We start from the raw sequence: 17,308 nt of genomic DNA, 5'->3' as shown, positions 1-17,308 counted from the left end.
AAGGGAATAGTGTGAGCATTACTTCTTGTTACCAGCTAATTGCCTGCTGCCTAATGCCCTTGTCCCATTTGATGCTTGTTTTGAGGTAGAAAAAAGCATAAACAAGTAGGAGAACATCTCTAATGCCTAGAAATAGCCCTGCTGTTTTTAGCCAGCTGTTTACTCAAAGAAGGTCTCTGGGAGGCAAACAGACCTCCTTAGTACCAAGCAGGAGCATGAGAGACCAGGTGGGAGCTGCCTGTGGGGTGGCAACAAATGCCTCACCTCTAGCTGGAGGAGACTGGTGGTGTGTATTGCTCACACTAGCTGTCCATGGAGTACATGCTTCCATTTAGGCTGGATATTACTTTCCCCTTTCTCTAACGAGGAAAGTAAATTTGTATGCAAGCACAAATCTTTGAACTCAGACAAAATGGGAACATCCAATGGCCAGCTAAGGAAATGGCTTTTCCCATTAGCGTTCAGTACACCAGCCTGAACAAGCATTGAAAATGATGCCAACAAATTAAATAGCTAATCTGTTCCTCCCTGGGTTGTTAACAACTACTTTGGTATTGTTCTCTTTAGATAACAATATTGTTTAGGCCAGATATACTGAATCCTCACTCCCTCTGCTTGAGGCAGAGAAATTAGGCTGGAATGGTTTCTCTCTCCTCCTTCTGGTTTTCTCCTTACACAGTGCAGTCAGCTCTGGGGCTCCTCAGGCTGCAGAGGAATGGCTCATTTTGTACCCAGACAGATGTGTGTGCATGTTCAGGGACTCATCTGCTGCATGTGCCTACAGCGGGTCCACTGATGCCTGTCTGTCCTGCTTTCTCCTAAATACTGCAGAGGCAGGGAGGCACTGCGGACATCCTGCAACCATCTCTGGCTTGGGATCGCAGTGGGTGCAGAGCGGGTGGGAAGAGCAAGGCCATGTCTCTCAGAGGAGGAATGGTCTCCCAGCCTCCATCATCCCATCACTTGCAGGGAGGGAGACCCAGTGCACCCTGCCTTTCCCCACCTCTCCCTCTCATTCTGTAGGTTATTACATGTTCATCGAGGCATCCCGGCCCCGGGTGACAGGAGACAAAGCCCGGCTCATCAGCCCCCTCTACAATATTACTGCCAAGTATTACTGTGTCTCCTTCTACTACCACATGTATGGGAAGCACATTGGTGAGTACCATCCAGGGAAGGGTAACCCCAGCCTAGTGCAGGCTGCTGGGGAAGACCTCTAGCCTCCGCTCTGCCAGCTGTGCCTGTGGCCAGCCATTCATGAGTCTGACTCCAGTGCTCAAAGCACCAGGGTGGGCTGTTGCTTTCAGATACTCATCCCTTCCCCACACCCCACCAGTGTCACGGTTGTAAGGCTGTTGCAGCCCACCCTCAGAGCAGTATCTTGCAGTCAGCCATCAGCCCTTCCCCTCTGGCTCGCTCCTCCTCTAGCATAAGTCTCCCTGCTCTCCACAAAAAAGAGCATTGTACCCATGTGCACACATTTCCCCTTCTCACAGCCACAGCCGCCTTGCTCCAGGCAGCAGGACACCAAGTGAACAGTCTGTCTGTTGGAGAGGAGACAGAGGTGGAGGGGCTTTGTGGGACTGGAGGGTTCTTTAGTGGCCACAGCTATTTTGGGGTGGGCAGGATGCATGTTCCCTCAGCTGTGCCAAGGGGCTGCGTGCTCTGCCTGACTCCCTCCTCTTTAACCATAAGCCTATGAGTGCAGCGAGCACCCCAGAAGCGCCTGGCACACTAATGAGTTTCCATATCCAGTCAAGGAGCAATTGCTAATTCGTCACCTCTTGATTATAATTTCATTAATTTGAATAATAGATGCACTCTTCCCACAGCACGCTGGGTTATTAATCACCTGCTGGACTGGAGCCTGACTGAAAAATCAGGGCCCAGGCAGGAATGTGTCCGCCCTTCAATAAACGGGGTTAATTAACAGCTCTCTGCCTTGGCACTGTTGATGTCATTGGGAGGGAACATGCTTTTGAGTCCAGCCGTCACATCTCTGTGCATGTGAGGCATGGCAGAGAGGTTAAATCTGTGATCTCCTCTCAGTGGGGGTGAGGCTGAAACCCTAAACCCGTGGGTGCTGTGGGGTATGGGCTGGGCTGTGGTTCTCTAAGCAGGTGTCCATCTCAGTCTTTGATCTGAGGGCTCATACTTGCTGTCTGCAGTCAAAAGTCCAGCTAGGTCAGAGGTGTTTGTACGCACCTGTATTTCCCCTGCAGACAGGCTGCTCTGTGCTGTCTTCACACTGGCAGTGGCAGGTTGCTCAGTCAGAGCACTGTCAGTGTTGCTTCACACAAGGTTTTTCTGGACCTGCTGGTCTTGCTTAGCTGATGCAGTCTAGCTGTTAATTCTGGCTGGTAACCTCCCTTGTTCCCTGCAGTTCTCTGTTGTGGTCAGTCAGCCTTGCTGCCTAGTTCCTGTACATCTCCTGGAGGCCTTGAAAGGGATCTTATTCTTTGTGATTGCAATGAAGGGTGGCCCAGACCAGTGGGAGGCTGGCAGTGAAAGAAGATGTGGAGGGAGGAGGCCTCTCTTGCTCTGTTGCCTTTAGGAATATAGCTATGTATCGTACTTCCAAGTTCATTTCATGGGGAGAGCAAAAGCCCCCCAGCTTTTGCTTGCTTTTGGAAGAGACCTCTGTTTTACAGCTCTCATGTGGTGGTCTGTCTGGAGATAGGGTGGACTAGACATGCCAGGGAATCAATTCATTACAGGTTTTTGGCTTTTATCTTTTTATCTCTTTATTCATTTGCTCCACCCACAAATTGCCTAGAGCAGAAGATACAGTGACTCCCAAGACCTAAGAAAGCCACCGAGTGCCATATTTCTATGCTTCAGGTGCCTTTTATATCTGTTGATTTTTTCCCTTCACACTCAATGTTGCTGCCCCTGCCTGCTGCCCATTTTGCCCTTGTTGCACAAAGGGGCTAATAAATTTGTGCAAGGTGGATAGACTTTTCAATGCCATATGATGATTTCCAGGGTGGGTGCTGCTGAGCTAAGAGTGAATAAATAATTTTAAAATTAGACTGACTAGAGTCAGAGAATGAAATAGAAAGAAATGAGAAGTAGTTCTTTTTCTCTTGGCCTGTGGAATATGTGGCTTGGTCTAGCGAACCCACAATATATCTGTCAGCAAATTGAAATTCAGTACCTTGTATCTGCTCTCTACTCTGGAGTTTCTTTCAGGGCCAGTCATGATATTCTGTAATCATTTTGGCTTCTCTTCTACATATTGGGGCACCAGGGTGAAACAGACCTCTCCAGGAAAAATCAGAATGCCTAGTAATCCTAAAATTGTCTGGGTTTCATCATTCCCGCTGTGCTACTTACTCTTACACTACTTGGTCTTCTTCCTTGCTGGCATCACTCTGGCATAGCTGTCCTCATCTCTACACACGCATGAATGAACCCATGTCTGGGACACGCTCTGTTCCACCAGCAGATCTAATGGCTCAGTCTACATTTCTAATGCACATTGGTTATTCCCTGGCTGGTTTTGCTTGCACGGAGGTTGTGAAACCTTGCCAGAAAGCTTTAGCTGTTTTGGATGGTGCCAGGCTTGATGCCCTTGGTGGCTGAAATCCTCTTAGAGTCCCCTGGGGAAGTGGCAGCCTGCCTGAGAGCAAAGCAAATTTCTTCAGCTCTTCTTCTTTTAGGCCTGGGCTCGAGGAGAGTGTCCCCTCTCAGATACATGGCTCCTCACTAGGACTTCTCCTGTCAAATGAGGAGACAGACCTTGGCCTCCTACCTGTATCACATATGCAACAATATGAAGGTAAAGATGGGCTGGCTACAACCCTGGGCCACCTCTTGCTTCCCATATAGACAGCTATCGCTGATGGCTGCAGACACGGCCCCAACACCAGGCTCACCTAGTGCCAGCCCAGTCCTACCAAGCCAGATGCCAGCCCTGCTGAGCCAGCCGTAGCACTTAGCAAGAGCATATCAGATTGCCCCTGTTGGTAGACAGTGTCGGCAAGAGGACACCGCCCAGCCCAAGCCTCTCCTAGCAGCTCCAGGTCCATCATGGAGCAAACCAAAGCTCTGTCACTATGAAAAGAAGCTGTATAAAATCCCGACATTTATTTATTTTTTTAATAACCCTTTTATTACCTTTTCCCCTCTCTACAGAACTTGAAAGCTGGTTTTCTCTCACAATTTGACTATAAAATATCCATAGCCATCCAGGCAAATCTTCCCTGGGAGAGTTCCCAGACACTACTCGTTTATAATAGATATGACGAAAGAAAGAAACAGAATACAAATGGAGCATTTGTAGCCATGATATAAAATATTCAGCGACTAGCAGAGCAGGGTGATGTAGAATATCTCTCAGCTGATGAGAGAGCAGGGTGAAGGGGAGCTCCCTGGAGGCAATTCCTGTTCTTCTGGAGTAATTTGGTCATCGGTTTTCCTTCCTCCAGCCCCCTCTGGAGCAAGCTTTTGCATTGCCCTACAATCCTGCCAGCCCAAACACAAAAATCGGGGAGGGGAAGGAAAGAAATCCTGTTTCCACCAGTCATTCAAGAATGAGGGTGTGTTGCTTTCAGCAGGCACAGATCTATCAAACAAGGAATTGCTTGCTTTCTTCAGGAGAGGAAGTTAGCCACGTCTGGCAGCAACTAGTCACCAAATTCAAAAAGCCTCTTTGTTGAACTGGCTTGGTGAGTCAGCATCGCAGCTGGGAGAAGACCCTCAAGTCCTTGCTTCAGCCATCAGGCTCCTCTTCCTTCCTTTCCAGGGGCTTCCTGGGAGGGGGATGCTTTGAAGTGCCAGCGTCCTCAATGGACTGTTCCCACCACAGTCCCCTGCCATCTTTCTCTCACATCTCCTGTCTCAGTGGTAGCCAAGTTATGATCTGCACAGCTTCCTGTCTGCTGCTGGATGCTCTCACAGACCCTGCAGCAAGAGATGCCTTCACGGTCAGACCACAGGAAGAAGTATGCTCAGAGGGACAAAGAAATTTCAGCCACAGGGGATTTACCTTTTTGTGTGGTCATTGTGGTCCCCATGTACACAGTGATTCCCAATGCTATAGCTTCCTAACTCGTGAGCCAGTGACTGTGCTCATGGAGAAAACGCGTCAAAGAGTTTACATGCTCACAGGAGTACCTATGTAAAAGCAGTGATGTAGGATGTAGGCAAACAGCATTTTTTTTTTTGGCCTGCTTCTGATTTGTGAGCTCACTGGTAGACTCTTTTCAAACTATGTTTGCTGTGGTTTTAATGGCAGTAGTCACTGCACACAGGCTTATGACGAGATACGGCCTCAGAGAAGGGAGAAGGCAAAGACCACTCTTTGCCCTGGGGTACCTCCCAAGATGAGACTGGTTAGCTGCTTCCTGTAGTGACACTGGCAAGTCCTGGGCTTCAAGAGCTGGACCTCACTGAATGCAATGTCTGAAGACCCCACTTTAGGCTTGCAATTTTTGTACTTTAAGCCTCCTTTCTGCACTAGCAGTGTCATGGTCTAAACTTGGCCAATTCCTCTCCCAGAAATCAGGGAACAGGCTTATTTTCTGGTGTGTGTCCAGCATCTGTGAAACTCATGGAGAGTTAAAGGTGCTGTTCTTCCAGCTTAGTGAAGACACAGACCTTATCTGACCACCCCGGCTAAGTCTAGCCTATGTATAATCAGGATGGGAAGCTTCCAATGAAATTGTAAGCTATTCATTGCTCTTTACAGATTCTTGAGGAGGGGAGGAGGGGTGCTTATCTCTTCTCCCTGGTATCCAGTGACAAGACACATGGGAATGTTTCAAAGCTGCATCAGGGGAGGATCAGACTAGATATTAGGAAAAATTTATTTACCAAGAGGGTAGTCAGACATTGGAACAGGCTTCCTAGAGAAGTAATCTAAGTGGTCAGGCAGTTGGACTAGATGATTATTGTAGGTTCCTTCCAACTATTCTATTCTATTCTATTCTATTCTATTCTATTCTATTCTATTCTATTCTATTCTATTCTATTCTATTCTATTCTATTCTATTCTATTCTATTCTATTCTATTCTATTCTATTCTTGCTGTGCTATGCTATGCTATGCTATGCTATTCCTTTCTCTTTCTGTTTCTGTTTCTGTTTCTATTCCACTTTACTCTGTTCTATCTTATTCTAAGATACTGTGAGGAACTGTGCTTGGGATTGATTAAGAGGGATTTTGGTTCTGAGTCACTAGAAGCAATGAGTCCTGATGAGATCGCTTGCCACAGCATGCAAGTTCGAGAAAGCCATAAGCTGTTTCACAGAGGTAGCTGGATTGTAGGCAGGCCACTTACACTGGTGGTGTCATCACTTCTGCTGAGTCCTTCTGCTGAGTAGGAAACACAGATCTGGAAGGCCTGCCAAACTGAATTGCTTCTTTACTTCTTCAACAGAGATAATGCAACCAATGCAAAGTTGTGTCTGAGAGGTCATGGTGGATGATCAAACATAGGAGTCAGTGTTAGCGTGGGTGCCACGTGGCTGCATCTTGTTTCTGACAAGTGACAGTAGTCAGAGCTGTCAGGTCACACAGATTGACAGATACCAGCTATGTCAATGTAAAAGCAAGTTGAACCATGAAGACATCCATTTTGTAAGATTCAACATCGTAGCTCCCTCATTCCTACCCAAACCTTGTTTGTGAACACAGCACCCTGCTACTGCACACAGGTGCATGCAGGTGGCATCCTGGAGGTAGCTGCATTCTGTTGGATATATAAAGTTTGCTTTGTATACAAATACATTGTTAATGAAATCCATGCCATTATCTCCAGGGCAATAACTTTACATGGTAGAGATTACATCACTGGATTGATTGAGGGGAGGCTGATTTTCCTAATGAGTATGATTCACTTCCCTCTAGGCTCTTGAAAGCAAGTTGTAGTTAGAGTTAAGTGAACAGTTTGTAATGAAAAAAATGTATTCAATTTTTTTAATACTCTTTCTTTTTCCACTTATTCAGATGGGTTCTTGGCTTTACTCATTCCTCCATCAATAGATGTGTATTTGACTAATGTTTTGTGCAGACATCCAGCAGTTTCCTGTGGGCTATGGTATGGACCTTTTGGATAGACTGTGGTCTCTTCTGGTAGTATCTGCTTGGTTTTTTTGGAAGTTAGTTAAATACCATGATCATGAGCAAGGCTTATAAATACCTGGCAAGATAACCACATATTTGTAAAGTGTCATTCAAGCTCTGTAGGTTCAATACAGTGGCTCTGAACCAAAGACTGTTGAAGTCGTCGTTTTTCTAAAGACTTCAGTGCACTTTGGATTAGAGCCATAGATTTAAAGATTATTAAGACCAGATGGGACCAATACATCATCTAATCAAACTTCCTGAATAACCAAGGGCAGAGAACTCCCTCCAGTTCCTCTTCCTGGAGCCCAGTAAATACTATGTGTCTACACCTTTGGATATTTACTTACAAAGGGGACCAACAGCATGCTTGACATGGCTTGCAGATGTGGGACTGAATCATCCCTAAGCCAAAGAGCTGGGCGTGTAAAGCTGAAGAAGACATGGAGAGGAGGGAAAGGTATTCAGATGTGGATGGGCTATATGTCACTTTTATTCCACAAATAACATGTCTTCATGTTGATGCAGGCATTCTGCTTAGTATCTTGAATCTGGGTGCACTGATCCCTGCCTTGCCTTGCCCCTCACTAAAAGTGTGTCACTGACTCAAGTTCCAGTGCAGATAGCCACTGAAATGTTACCTTCTTCAAAAGTCCTCTGCTTCTGTTTTACCAGTCAAGATCTGACCACATTCCTGCTGCAGAATTTGCTGGGAAGGTTGTCAGGGCACAGATTGCTGACACCAATTCATTTGCAGATGCCCTGAAGCCCCACAGATCATCTTTGCTCCTGCTCACCTGATTTGAGTCACTATTACTCATCTGGTGGGAAGCTGCTATGATCCTCCCTCCCTTCTTCCAGGCTCTCAGCAAAGTGTCTTTCCATGCAGACTTGGCTCACAGCAGCAGCAGCCTTGCACAAAGCTGAGTAGCTGTAAGGATTACTGCAACCTGATCGTCTCCTGAGATATCAGGTGTTGCATCAATTATTCAGACCCTGAAATTGCTAGATACAAAACCTAACAGACACTTGAGAGGAAACATGAGCTCTCAATGCATATCCAGCTACTTTAGAACTCCCAGATCACTCTTCTGTTCTCTCCATGGACAATTAACTATTTCACCAGTGCCATAATTGTACAAGTGGAGACTGCAGTTGGTCATTCCAGGTGCACATCTGGAGACCCCCCTGGGTGCTCTGACAGGACAAAGGCTGGGGAGCCAGAGTGCACAATTGTCTTGCACTACTTGTGCAACCTTCCCAATCTGTTTCTGAACTTCAACAAGACATGATTTTGTCACGTATATTGAAATGCTTCCCAGAAAATCAAAAAGTGCTCAGCAGGTATCAGTCATCACTATTACTTCCAGGAGTGACTGCCTCTCCCAAAGAGAGCTCTGCAGAGACAACAGGCACCCCAGCACTTGAAGGAGTTTGCAGATCCAGACTGGGAGTCTGACTGTCTCAGCCAGTCCCCTGGAAGTTTTCTGATGAAAGTACAGCTGGGCATGAAATAGGAAGGGGATCTTGCTATAAGGCATCCTGCCTCAAAGCTGGGAACGCAGCCTACTCTAACAGCCTTCCTGCAGCAAACCACTTCCCAGGCCTGAAACATTCATCTCTCATGTCTCCTTGGGTCAGGCAGAGGAGGTGGCCAGAGAACAGATTTTGAGTGGTATCTTCAGTTCAAAAGGAAGAGTTTGTGATCTCAGCTGCTCATTCCTGCTGTCTTGCTGGCTTCAGCATTGAACTAAAATAGTCCATCTGCTCCAAGCCCTGCAGCCATGCAGCTGCCCTGTGCTTGGCTCCCGGGACTGAGAGACCACGGACTCGGTGATGATGGGGAAATAAGTTGTTAACGGGGATAGGGAAGAGACAGGCAAAGTCTTCTTCAGCATCTGCTTCTGCATGTTTTTTGTCAGAAACCCTCCTATGCACACCACCTGTATTTTGGGGGCTCTGGGAGGCTCCCTCCTCTCTGGCTGAGGTCTTTGCAAAGCCTGCCCACAGAAAGGAAGCAGGCAGACTGCCCCTGTCTGGCTGTTGTGCTCTTTTAAACCTGGCAGTGTCTATGAGGCAGACTTCTGTTTCAGCTTGTCTGAGAGAGCTGAGCACAGTGCATGCTCTCAGTCTGAGAGCTGAGCACATGAATTGCGCAAAGGACGCAGCTGTCTCTGGTGGCAAAGATGAAAGGGTCTGTTATCAAAGCTGGGTAAAGAGAGAGCATTTGCCTGGAGGCATCTGGGCGTGTCACAAAACAGAGGGCGAGCAAGGAGCAAGCAGACCTCACAGCAACTATAGTTCACACTGCTTCTTGAGCCTGCAGAATTGGTGGGAAATGTTGCCTATACATGGTCTCCTTGCTACGTTCCTCATACTCCCATTTTCCCCCAGGCTGGCCTCTCCTTCCTCAGGTAGTACCCAGCACTTCTGGGGACTTCTGAGCCGCCTTCAGACTGCTTGATTCCAGAAAACGTTGGAGGGGAAGAAAGATGGACTGCTGCAGCTCGCTGTCCTGAGGAAAAGAGAAAGTGTAATGACCCTGTCCATGGGCATGCCAGCGCTGCTCCCTGTGGAGCCTCTTCTTCACAGCTGCTTCACCAGAGTAGGTCTCAAGCCCTGCCTTGGACTTGGTCTTTGTAATGAGAAATCATGGTCTGGCATCTACCTTGTGAAGGGCCTTAGGACCACAATCCAGACAGTCCATTCTGGGGTTTGAGATTAATTTAGATGCTCAAATCTATAGCGCTCAACTTCAGGAGAGCAGTGAGTGATGCAGGCTGCCAGATAGGAAGAGAGAGGTTGGTGTGTCTGACAAAGACCAACACTGGCTGTCTTCCTACTCAGGACAAACAGGAGACTTACCCCATCAAATCACCCTCTGGGCTGAGCCCTCTCTGGACATACCAAGCTCCTGTGCAGGTGGTTTTGCCGGCAGCCCAAGCTGGGACCAGCCCCAATTTTCCATCACGTGCTCCATAAAGGCTAATCCACATGCCTTCTCTCCCCCTGCCCCACGTGCCCACCAGAAATGGTGCAGAAATAGTCCCACAATTGCTCATTAAATTAAGGGCACGATGGTGCCGTATTTGGGAGGACTAGGGTCACAATAAAAGCTGGGCTGTTTTGCTGCCCACAGAAGCTGCCCACTGGCGGAATCAGGGCTTTGCAGGTGCATCCCAACCAGCATGTCCCATCCTGCTTGCCAGGAGCTGCACAAAGAAACAAAGCCAGCAGCATCCATTTCAGTGCTGAGTACCTGGGGGTCCCTCTGCCCTGCCTGGGGCTCAGTCAGAGGCAGCACTGGGCTCATACACAGCCATGGCCCTGACAAGTGACCAGCTCTGAACTTGACCCTGAACCACCCTTTTTTCAACGTCTTTCCTTCTGGTACTACACCCAGCTTTCCCTGACCAGATGCTTTGTACCTCTAGTACATATTCCATCCCAAAAGAATTTCACTGATGAGGGGTTTTTCTTCTATTAAACAAACAAAACCGAGTATTTGATCCAACTGTCTAGTTTGTTTATTCAAGCTCAGCAATGAATGCAACACTGCTGTCTGGCAAGGGTCTGCTTCTGCCTGCTCTCCATTTACGTAGATCATATTGTGCAGCCTTGCTTGGAGAGCTCCCAATAGGTGAGGACAAACTCTCTGGCTATACAGGTAGAAGCAGTGGCTATGGAAAGGTCATGACTTCTTTCTTAGGACTAGATGGACAGAAGAGGAGCTTCACAACTGCATTTAGACCACGATATATCTCACCCTGCTCTGTGACTTCAGGCAGGCTACATCCTGTGTGTGTTTTTGTATGGGGGATCCTTGCTAGGAGCAAAAGGGCAAGCCCTAGATAAGGGGAGGTACAGGTTGTTCTCCATCTCTAGAAATGGAGTTGTGCTCAAAATGTCAAGAACTTTTCATAGATACATCCTCTTCTATAGATGGGGAGGCCTCTAAGGGTGCAGGTCCTCTGCCTTTACAGGATATCTGGATAAAAACAAGCTGTTGAGGCAGGTCTGGAGTATAAAACAACAGGAGACATTTCCAACAAATACATGTATTTTTGTAATGCAGATTCTTCCCTTTTGGGGCTGGTGGTATTTCCTGAAGGGTGAGAAATCCCATGAGAAAGAATCTCTGTGTGGAGAGGTACATGGACACACAGATGTTGTAAATTATCACACAGCTGGTTACGGAGGGAGTCACGCAGGGAGCTGGAGCATTAGCATGAATTATCATGGCACAGAGGACACCGAGTAAATGGGACCTTCTCTGCATCCAGACAGTGCCTTCTGACAGCATTCTGCATATACCAGGATGGAGGGGGCCATAGCAAGGCAGGATGAACCCCAGGGGAGATCTCTATCGCATGATGGAGCTTCACCATGCAGGAACAGGGCTTGGCAGCACATTTGGGGCTGCTAGGGGGCAAAGAGACCAGCAAGGCAGCTCAAGCACCATCCTGCTCAGTAAGCCAGCAGGGTACACACACTAAGGTCCTTCCTACCACTGACCCTGTGGTTACTGGGTGCTGCCCAGTCCTGCCAGTGTGGGTCAGTGACTGCCTCTCTGGGAAAGCATTTGTGTCCCCTGGGCTGGGGCTGGGCAGAGCAAGCTCTGGAGAAGCTGTCTGGTCCCCATGGGCTGAGTGCATGCTCTCCCTGCTGCGCTTGATGAAGGAGAAGGATATGTGCTGGAGCACAGGTGTTTGGAGACTTGCTCAGCTCACGATGCCATTTGTTTTCTGCTTTGCTGGTCTGTAAACAAGCACACGTCCGGCTGAGAGAGTGGTATGCACCATCCTGCCTGTGTGCCTCCCTCTGCCTACAGAGAGCAGGAGGTCTCCAGGAGGTGTGGAGAAATGGAGGACCTGGTCACTGTTAGGCTGAGTGTCTGGACTGAAGGCAAGCAGGACCATGGTTCAGCAGGTGAAAGGCAGAGGGAACCTGCTCCTAGCCTGATCCTGTGGTCAGATCTACTGTGAATTTCCATAATAACTCCTTCAGTGGCCGTGGGCTGGCGCCATGCAGCACAGCAGCACAGTGAGCTGCCACATGGGAGCAGAGCTGCTGCCCATGGCAGCGTTCAGGGGCTGTGAAAACACAGCTGGGCTTGGGACTGAGAGGCAGACACCCATCTTTCCTGTAGGGAAGAACATAGTCTGTCCACATTGTCTCCTGCAAAATATTTAAGTATGGGAAAGGAATGTGATTACGCAAGATGGTAGAATGACTCGGACATGAAGTTGGAGAAAAGCCCAAGGACTCCTGATTCTTGTCTTTTAAATGTCAGACTCTGTACCCTCCCTCTACTCTGTTCTGGCCACCTATTGGATAGGCCTTTGTTCTTCTGAGACAGCATAAATTTAACATTATGGAGCATGGATATTTTTTTCTCCCTTTTTTTGAATTCCTTAAACCACATCCTGTTGTACACACTTAGAAAATCTGTCACTGGTCATAAACAACCTCTGAGGGGATTTTCTGTGAAAAGGGATGGCAGGATTTTGTTCCATACACACCGCATCAAAGATGGAAGCCTTGTATCATTCATCTTTCTATACCAGCACTTTCTCTAATTAGACCATGGATCAAATGAGCAAAGGAGCTCAAGCATAGCTCCATTGCAAGTCTGCTCCTACCATATCACCATCTGCTCTCTATGTACACAGACAGGTGGGGATATGCTGGAGAAAAGGAGCTGTAGCTGTAGTTTGCCTGCCTTCCTCCCGTTAGCACTTGCATTCCTCATCATGAGGCAGACATAACCATACCGTTGCATTTACCCCACTGCCTGCATGCCCCAGGTCCCCTCGCCCAGCACATCAAGCCCAGGGGTCCAGCCACATTTTTGCCTCTTTGCGGTGCGGTGTTATTTTGTCTCTGCTGGTCCGTTCCCTCCATCCCAAAATTCATATGCATGTCAGACAGGTCAGATAGTGATGGATCATAGATCTGTCTGTGCAATTGGCTTTGTCATGTCAGGGGATATTGCTTCAAACCCATCCTCATTTGATGGTGGTTTAGGAGGTCAAGGGTGGAAATGTGTTTGTTTCTTTGATTTTTTAAATCCACAGTAAAATCCAAAGAAAATTCCCTGTGGCCAGATACAAGTAATTTTCACGGGTTTGCTGGAGGGGAAATATTGCCAGTCAAAACTTAACATGTTGCTGTTTATATCCCCAAAAAGTCCCAGCCACAGCAGGGAACTGGAGGCTTTGATTCCCCTGATCCCTTTCATTATAGCCTCCCACCGTAATGAAGCAGAGAGTCCCATAGTAATTAGCCAACCTGCAGTACAGCACCGAACATGCCCAGCGCCTCTCTAAAGCTGGTGGGGATGCCTCATGTGTAGAGGTGGGACAGTGGTGCTTCCCAAACTCTAACCAAGATTCCATTTTCTCGCTATTGGTGAGCTCTCTGAACCCTTCTGCTTTGAAGTTACTGAAGCGGTGGCTGCAGGAAAGGGTCTGTGGAGTGACCCTATGACTGGACACAAGGGACCCTGTACACCAAGCTGAGATCAGTTAAAGACATGTAGAGATAAAGTTCTCTGTAATCAGGAGTGGAAAGCAGCCCAGAGGCTTTAATTGTCTTATTCCGCATATATTAATGTATGAAGCATAATTAGAGACTGTGAAAGAGTAAATTATGGCACAAAGACAATTTATATTCCTAGAAATTATGAGTCAGTACAAGCTGATACTATTTCTCCATCTCTAGCTGTGCTACAATTATTTTTCCATCCTCTGCTTTCTAGCTCTCAGAGCAGTAACTTTCCCCCACAGCACTGTAACCGAGAACACCAGCCTGACACTGACTGCTATTCATTAACATCAATTTAAATGAGGGAAAGACACCTGTGTTTGTTGCAGGGATTATGAACAGTCATAGATGCTTTCTGAGGATTGTTGTTCGTGCCTGGATTTGCCTGCACTAAGCTTTGGGCTTTTAGTTCATGATCAGTGGTGTTAACAGTAAACCACATTTAAGGAAGTGCTCAGAGCCCCTGTTAGAAAGGTAAAAGCTTTTTTCTCCCTGGCCTGGTTTTAGCCCTCATTTTGGGTCTGCAGATGACTGCCAGGCTATACAGGGTCTGAGTCTTCTCCACACCATGTATCTCTCCATCCACTGGACATTTCTTGCCATGAATCAGTTTCTTCATCTTATCTCTATCTATCTTGACTGCAGTTATATGCCATAGGAATTTCCATGGGGGCTTTCAGCCCTGGATTCCCACTTGGGTGCCAAACCTAAACTGGGGCTGCAGACAGGATTTCTCATGGAGAACTATCTCCTGAGATCACCCCATGCTGGAGCAGTGATCCTGCACAAGCGCAGCAGGGAGTCACTGTGACATCAGGCTGCACACGAGCATGGATCCCAACAGTCTTCCCTACCCACCCCATGTTGCTCTGCTGCACTTGGCACGCACCCCATCTCTCAGCGTGCAGCATCATCCTCCCCTTGTTTCCTAGCTGCTCCAGCTGCCTGCCTTTCCATCCTAGCCATGTAAACTGAGCTGTGCCTCAGCCTTTCCCCACCCCATGACCCCACATTAACTCCCCCCAGCAGTCCTGCGGAGAGCTCTTGAGGAAACCTCTGCCTTCTCTGCCATCCTACACAGACTGTGCCCACAGCCCTGCCCTTACAGACCCTGCCTCCCTCCCAGCGATGCCTGTGCCAGCTCTTCTGGATCTACACTGCTATTCAGTGAGACAGTGAAGTCCCCATCCCGTGGAAACTGAAAGAAGACCTTTTCTTGTTGTGAGAAGGTAACATTTAAAGGCATCCCTTGGGCTACTCTATCTGGCAGCCCAGCTGGTGCTCTTTTGTGTGAGTGCCACTCTTTTGAAATGCCAGCTCTGGTCTTAAAGGCAGCCAGCAGAAGGTATGGCTCACTCTCCCTGTAATTGATTCCTCATCATTCATCACTGGCCTTTATTCTCCCGTTTGATTGGGAAGAAAGAACAATACAGACTACAAGACAAATGCAAAGATTGCCTTGTATGGGGAGAGGTAACAACAGGATTGCCGGTGTCCTGGGATTTCCCTTGTGTTTGTCTGTCTCTGGTCAGCTGGAGAGATTTAGCAGCAGATGGATGGTCTTTGTGTGTGCCTCGCCAGCAGGTGCCCTTAGGAAATGCTGACCCATCTGATGGGGGAGATGAGGAAGGCGTGACAACAACACAAATAGGTAACAAAACTGGCCAGCTGTATTTGGACTCTGATACAGGAAACTAGGCAATATTGTGGTATAAAACCAGGCAAAAGGGGTGGCTGCAACAGCTGGCGCTGGAGAACATGCCAGATGGGCCTCTCACATCTCCACTGATGGAGGCATGGGGGTTGGAGAGCAGGTCCCACTTCTGTTCTTCTCAGTTTGTGACCACTGGAAAGGCAGAAGACATCAGGCCCTTCTGTTCCTTAGTGTCATCTTGTTCAGGTCTTGTAAAATGCTTGCTGTTTCTGAGTTCCCCTCTAAGTGGGTAAGTGTTATTATCCGTCTTGATTATCATCATCGTATCATGTCAGCAGATAAAAGCAGATGAAAGCAGTTTGCTAAGGATCACATGGCAAGTCGGTTCACAGCTGTGAAAGGGCTCCTCACACCCCACGCACGGGTGGATCACGCATTGGCCACCTCCTGCAAAGTGCGATTTGGATATAAGGTCTGTGCTCTAGGAGGGGCACCTTACAAGCATCAGGTGGCTGGTTTGGTCTGAACTTGTGTGACATGCTGAAAGCTGCACAGGGAGTGACGATGGTTAATAAGGCATGAGATGGTTATTGCTAGATTGCATGGAGGTAGGTGTGGGCAGGTGTGAATTCACCAGCGGTCAGGAGCTACAAATGTCAATATCTGTACATAAAGACAACCTCCCTTTTAGCCTGAGACTTAATCTATGGATTTTCATGACTGTAAGTAGGATCCTGGAACAATGTATGATTTTAGGGCAGTGGGCTGAACCCAAAGCTTTCAGCGCTTGTTCTATCACAAAGTTGGCTTTTGGGGCCAAACTGAAAAATGGAGATAAAGAAGCTCTGAGCAATTGGAAAGATGACTTGGAGCTTTCTGTAGTCCAGGACTGCAATGTTTTATGGCTCTGCCTGGAGCTCAGATCTGAAGGTTCATCTCCAAGTACCTCCATCACCAGCTACACCCCTGTTTAGTTTGAAGTCCTGGAGCCTCTGCCATGCCTCCCAGAAGCACATTCCCAGTGACAGTGACTGGGAAAGGGAGATGTTCTGGTTCTTCTCCAGCCTCAGGGTGGGTCTGTAACTTAGCAGGGATTGCAGGTAGAGCTATGAGACCTGACTCCCCTTCACAACTCTGACTGATGTGTAAGGCAGTCATGGGCATGCTTTTCATCTCATTTGACCTTCAGTTTTCCATGTGTAGACAGGAATAGTGAAACACCACAGGCTGTGGGCAGGTAAGGGAGCTTCCTTTCCAATTGCAAACCATTTGAAGAATGCCTGCTCGTATTCTGTATTGTTCTGTTAGGGAATTTAGGGGCCAAAATGTTGAAACATTTTCCTGATGCTGGAAGGACATGGAGCTGTCAGCCAGGATACGCTCAGGCTTGGTTTGAGTTTAGGCCAGGCATTCACAGCCAGTGCTTCGGAGCTACTAATTTGCATTCCAGATGCTTCTCTGGGTCTCTTTCTATCTCACCTTTGCTTTTTTCCTAGGGCATCAAAGTTAATTTGCTGCCTGATTTGTCCCAGTGCTGGCTATTCAGCCAGACTCTTGCACAACAGATGCTAGCTTCAAGTCCTCAGGTGAGGGTAGAATAGACAGTGGTTGGTTTTAATCCTTGCTTGTTAGCAGCTTCATATTAATTCTTCATTCACGCTCAATCTCTAACTTCACTGGCTCTGGCATCTGTAATTAGCTACTCTGAACACACTTCTGTTGACAATGATTAAGGGGTTATTTAGTTCCTGTGTTGGCATCAGTTTGACCAAGGGCCTCCATGAGGACTAGGTATCCTCCTTAGAGAAACTTTCCCTTGTAGGAAACTCCTGAGGGCAGGGAGGACACCAAGAAACCAGCGGCTCAAAGCTGGTTTTGCCAGAGCCTCCTGTAGTGATATCTCCCATCCTTGGCACCGTGTTCCAGGAGGGAGGTCCCACTCGCTTACCTCTGTCTCTCCAAGGTGGTGCAGTGCCACCCAGTCTCAAAAGAGTGAGAGAAAAGTTCTTTCACTCCATATCTTGGGCTGTGGTCTGCATC

At 47.8% G+C, this 17,308-nt stretch overlaps 1 protein-coding gene across 3 annotated transcripts in view; it reads left to right on the top strand.

Moving 5' to 3' along the window:
* MDGA1 (MAM domain containing glycosylphosphatidylinositol anchor 1) overlaps positions 1-17,308 on the top strand; it is a 151,501-nt gene that overhangs the window by 125,330 nt on the left and 8,863 nt on the right. For 2 of the 3 annotated variants that reach the window (XM_064446009.1, XM_064446011.1), the window contains one exon: positions 1,024-1,158. The exons of the other annotated variant lie outside the window; for it this stretch is intronic. In XM_064446009.1, coding sequence (XP_064302079.1) covers positions 1,024-1,158 — 135 coding nt within the window. The remainder of the gene's footprint in view (positions 1-1,023; positions 1,159-17,308) is intronic. 3 annotated transcript variants of the gene reach the window in all.

This window comes from Phalacrocorax carbo, chromosome 3 (assembly GCF_963921805.1).
Source record: "Phalacrocorax carbo chromosome 3, bPhaCar2.1, whole genome shotgun sequence".
Taxonomy (NCBI): domain Eukaryota; kingdom Metazoa; phylum Chordata; class Aves; order Suliformes; family Phalacrocoracidae; genus Phalacrocorax; species Phalacrocorax carbo.
This window is presented reverse-complemented; position numbering and strand designations above follow the sequence as displayed.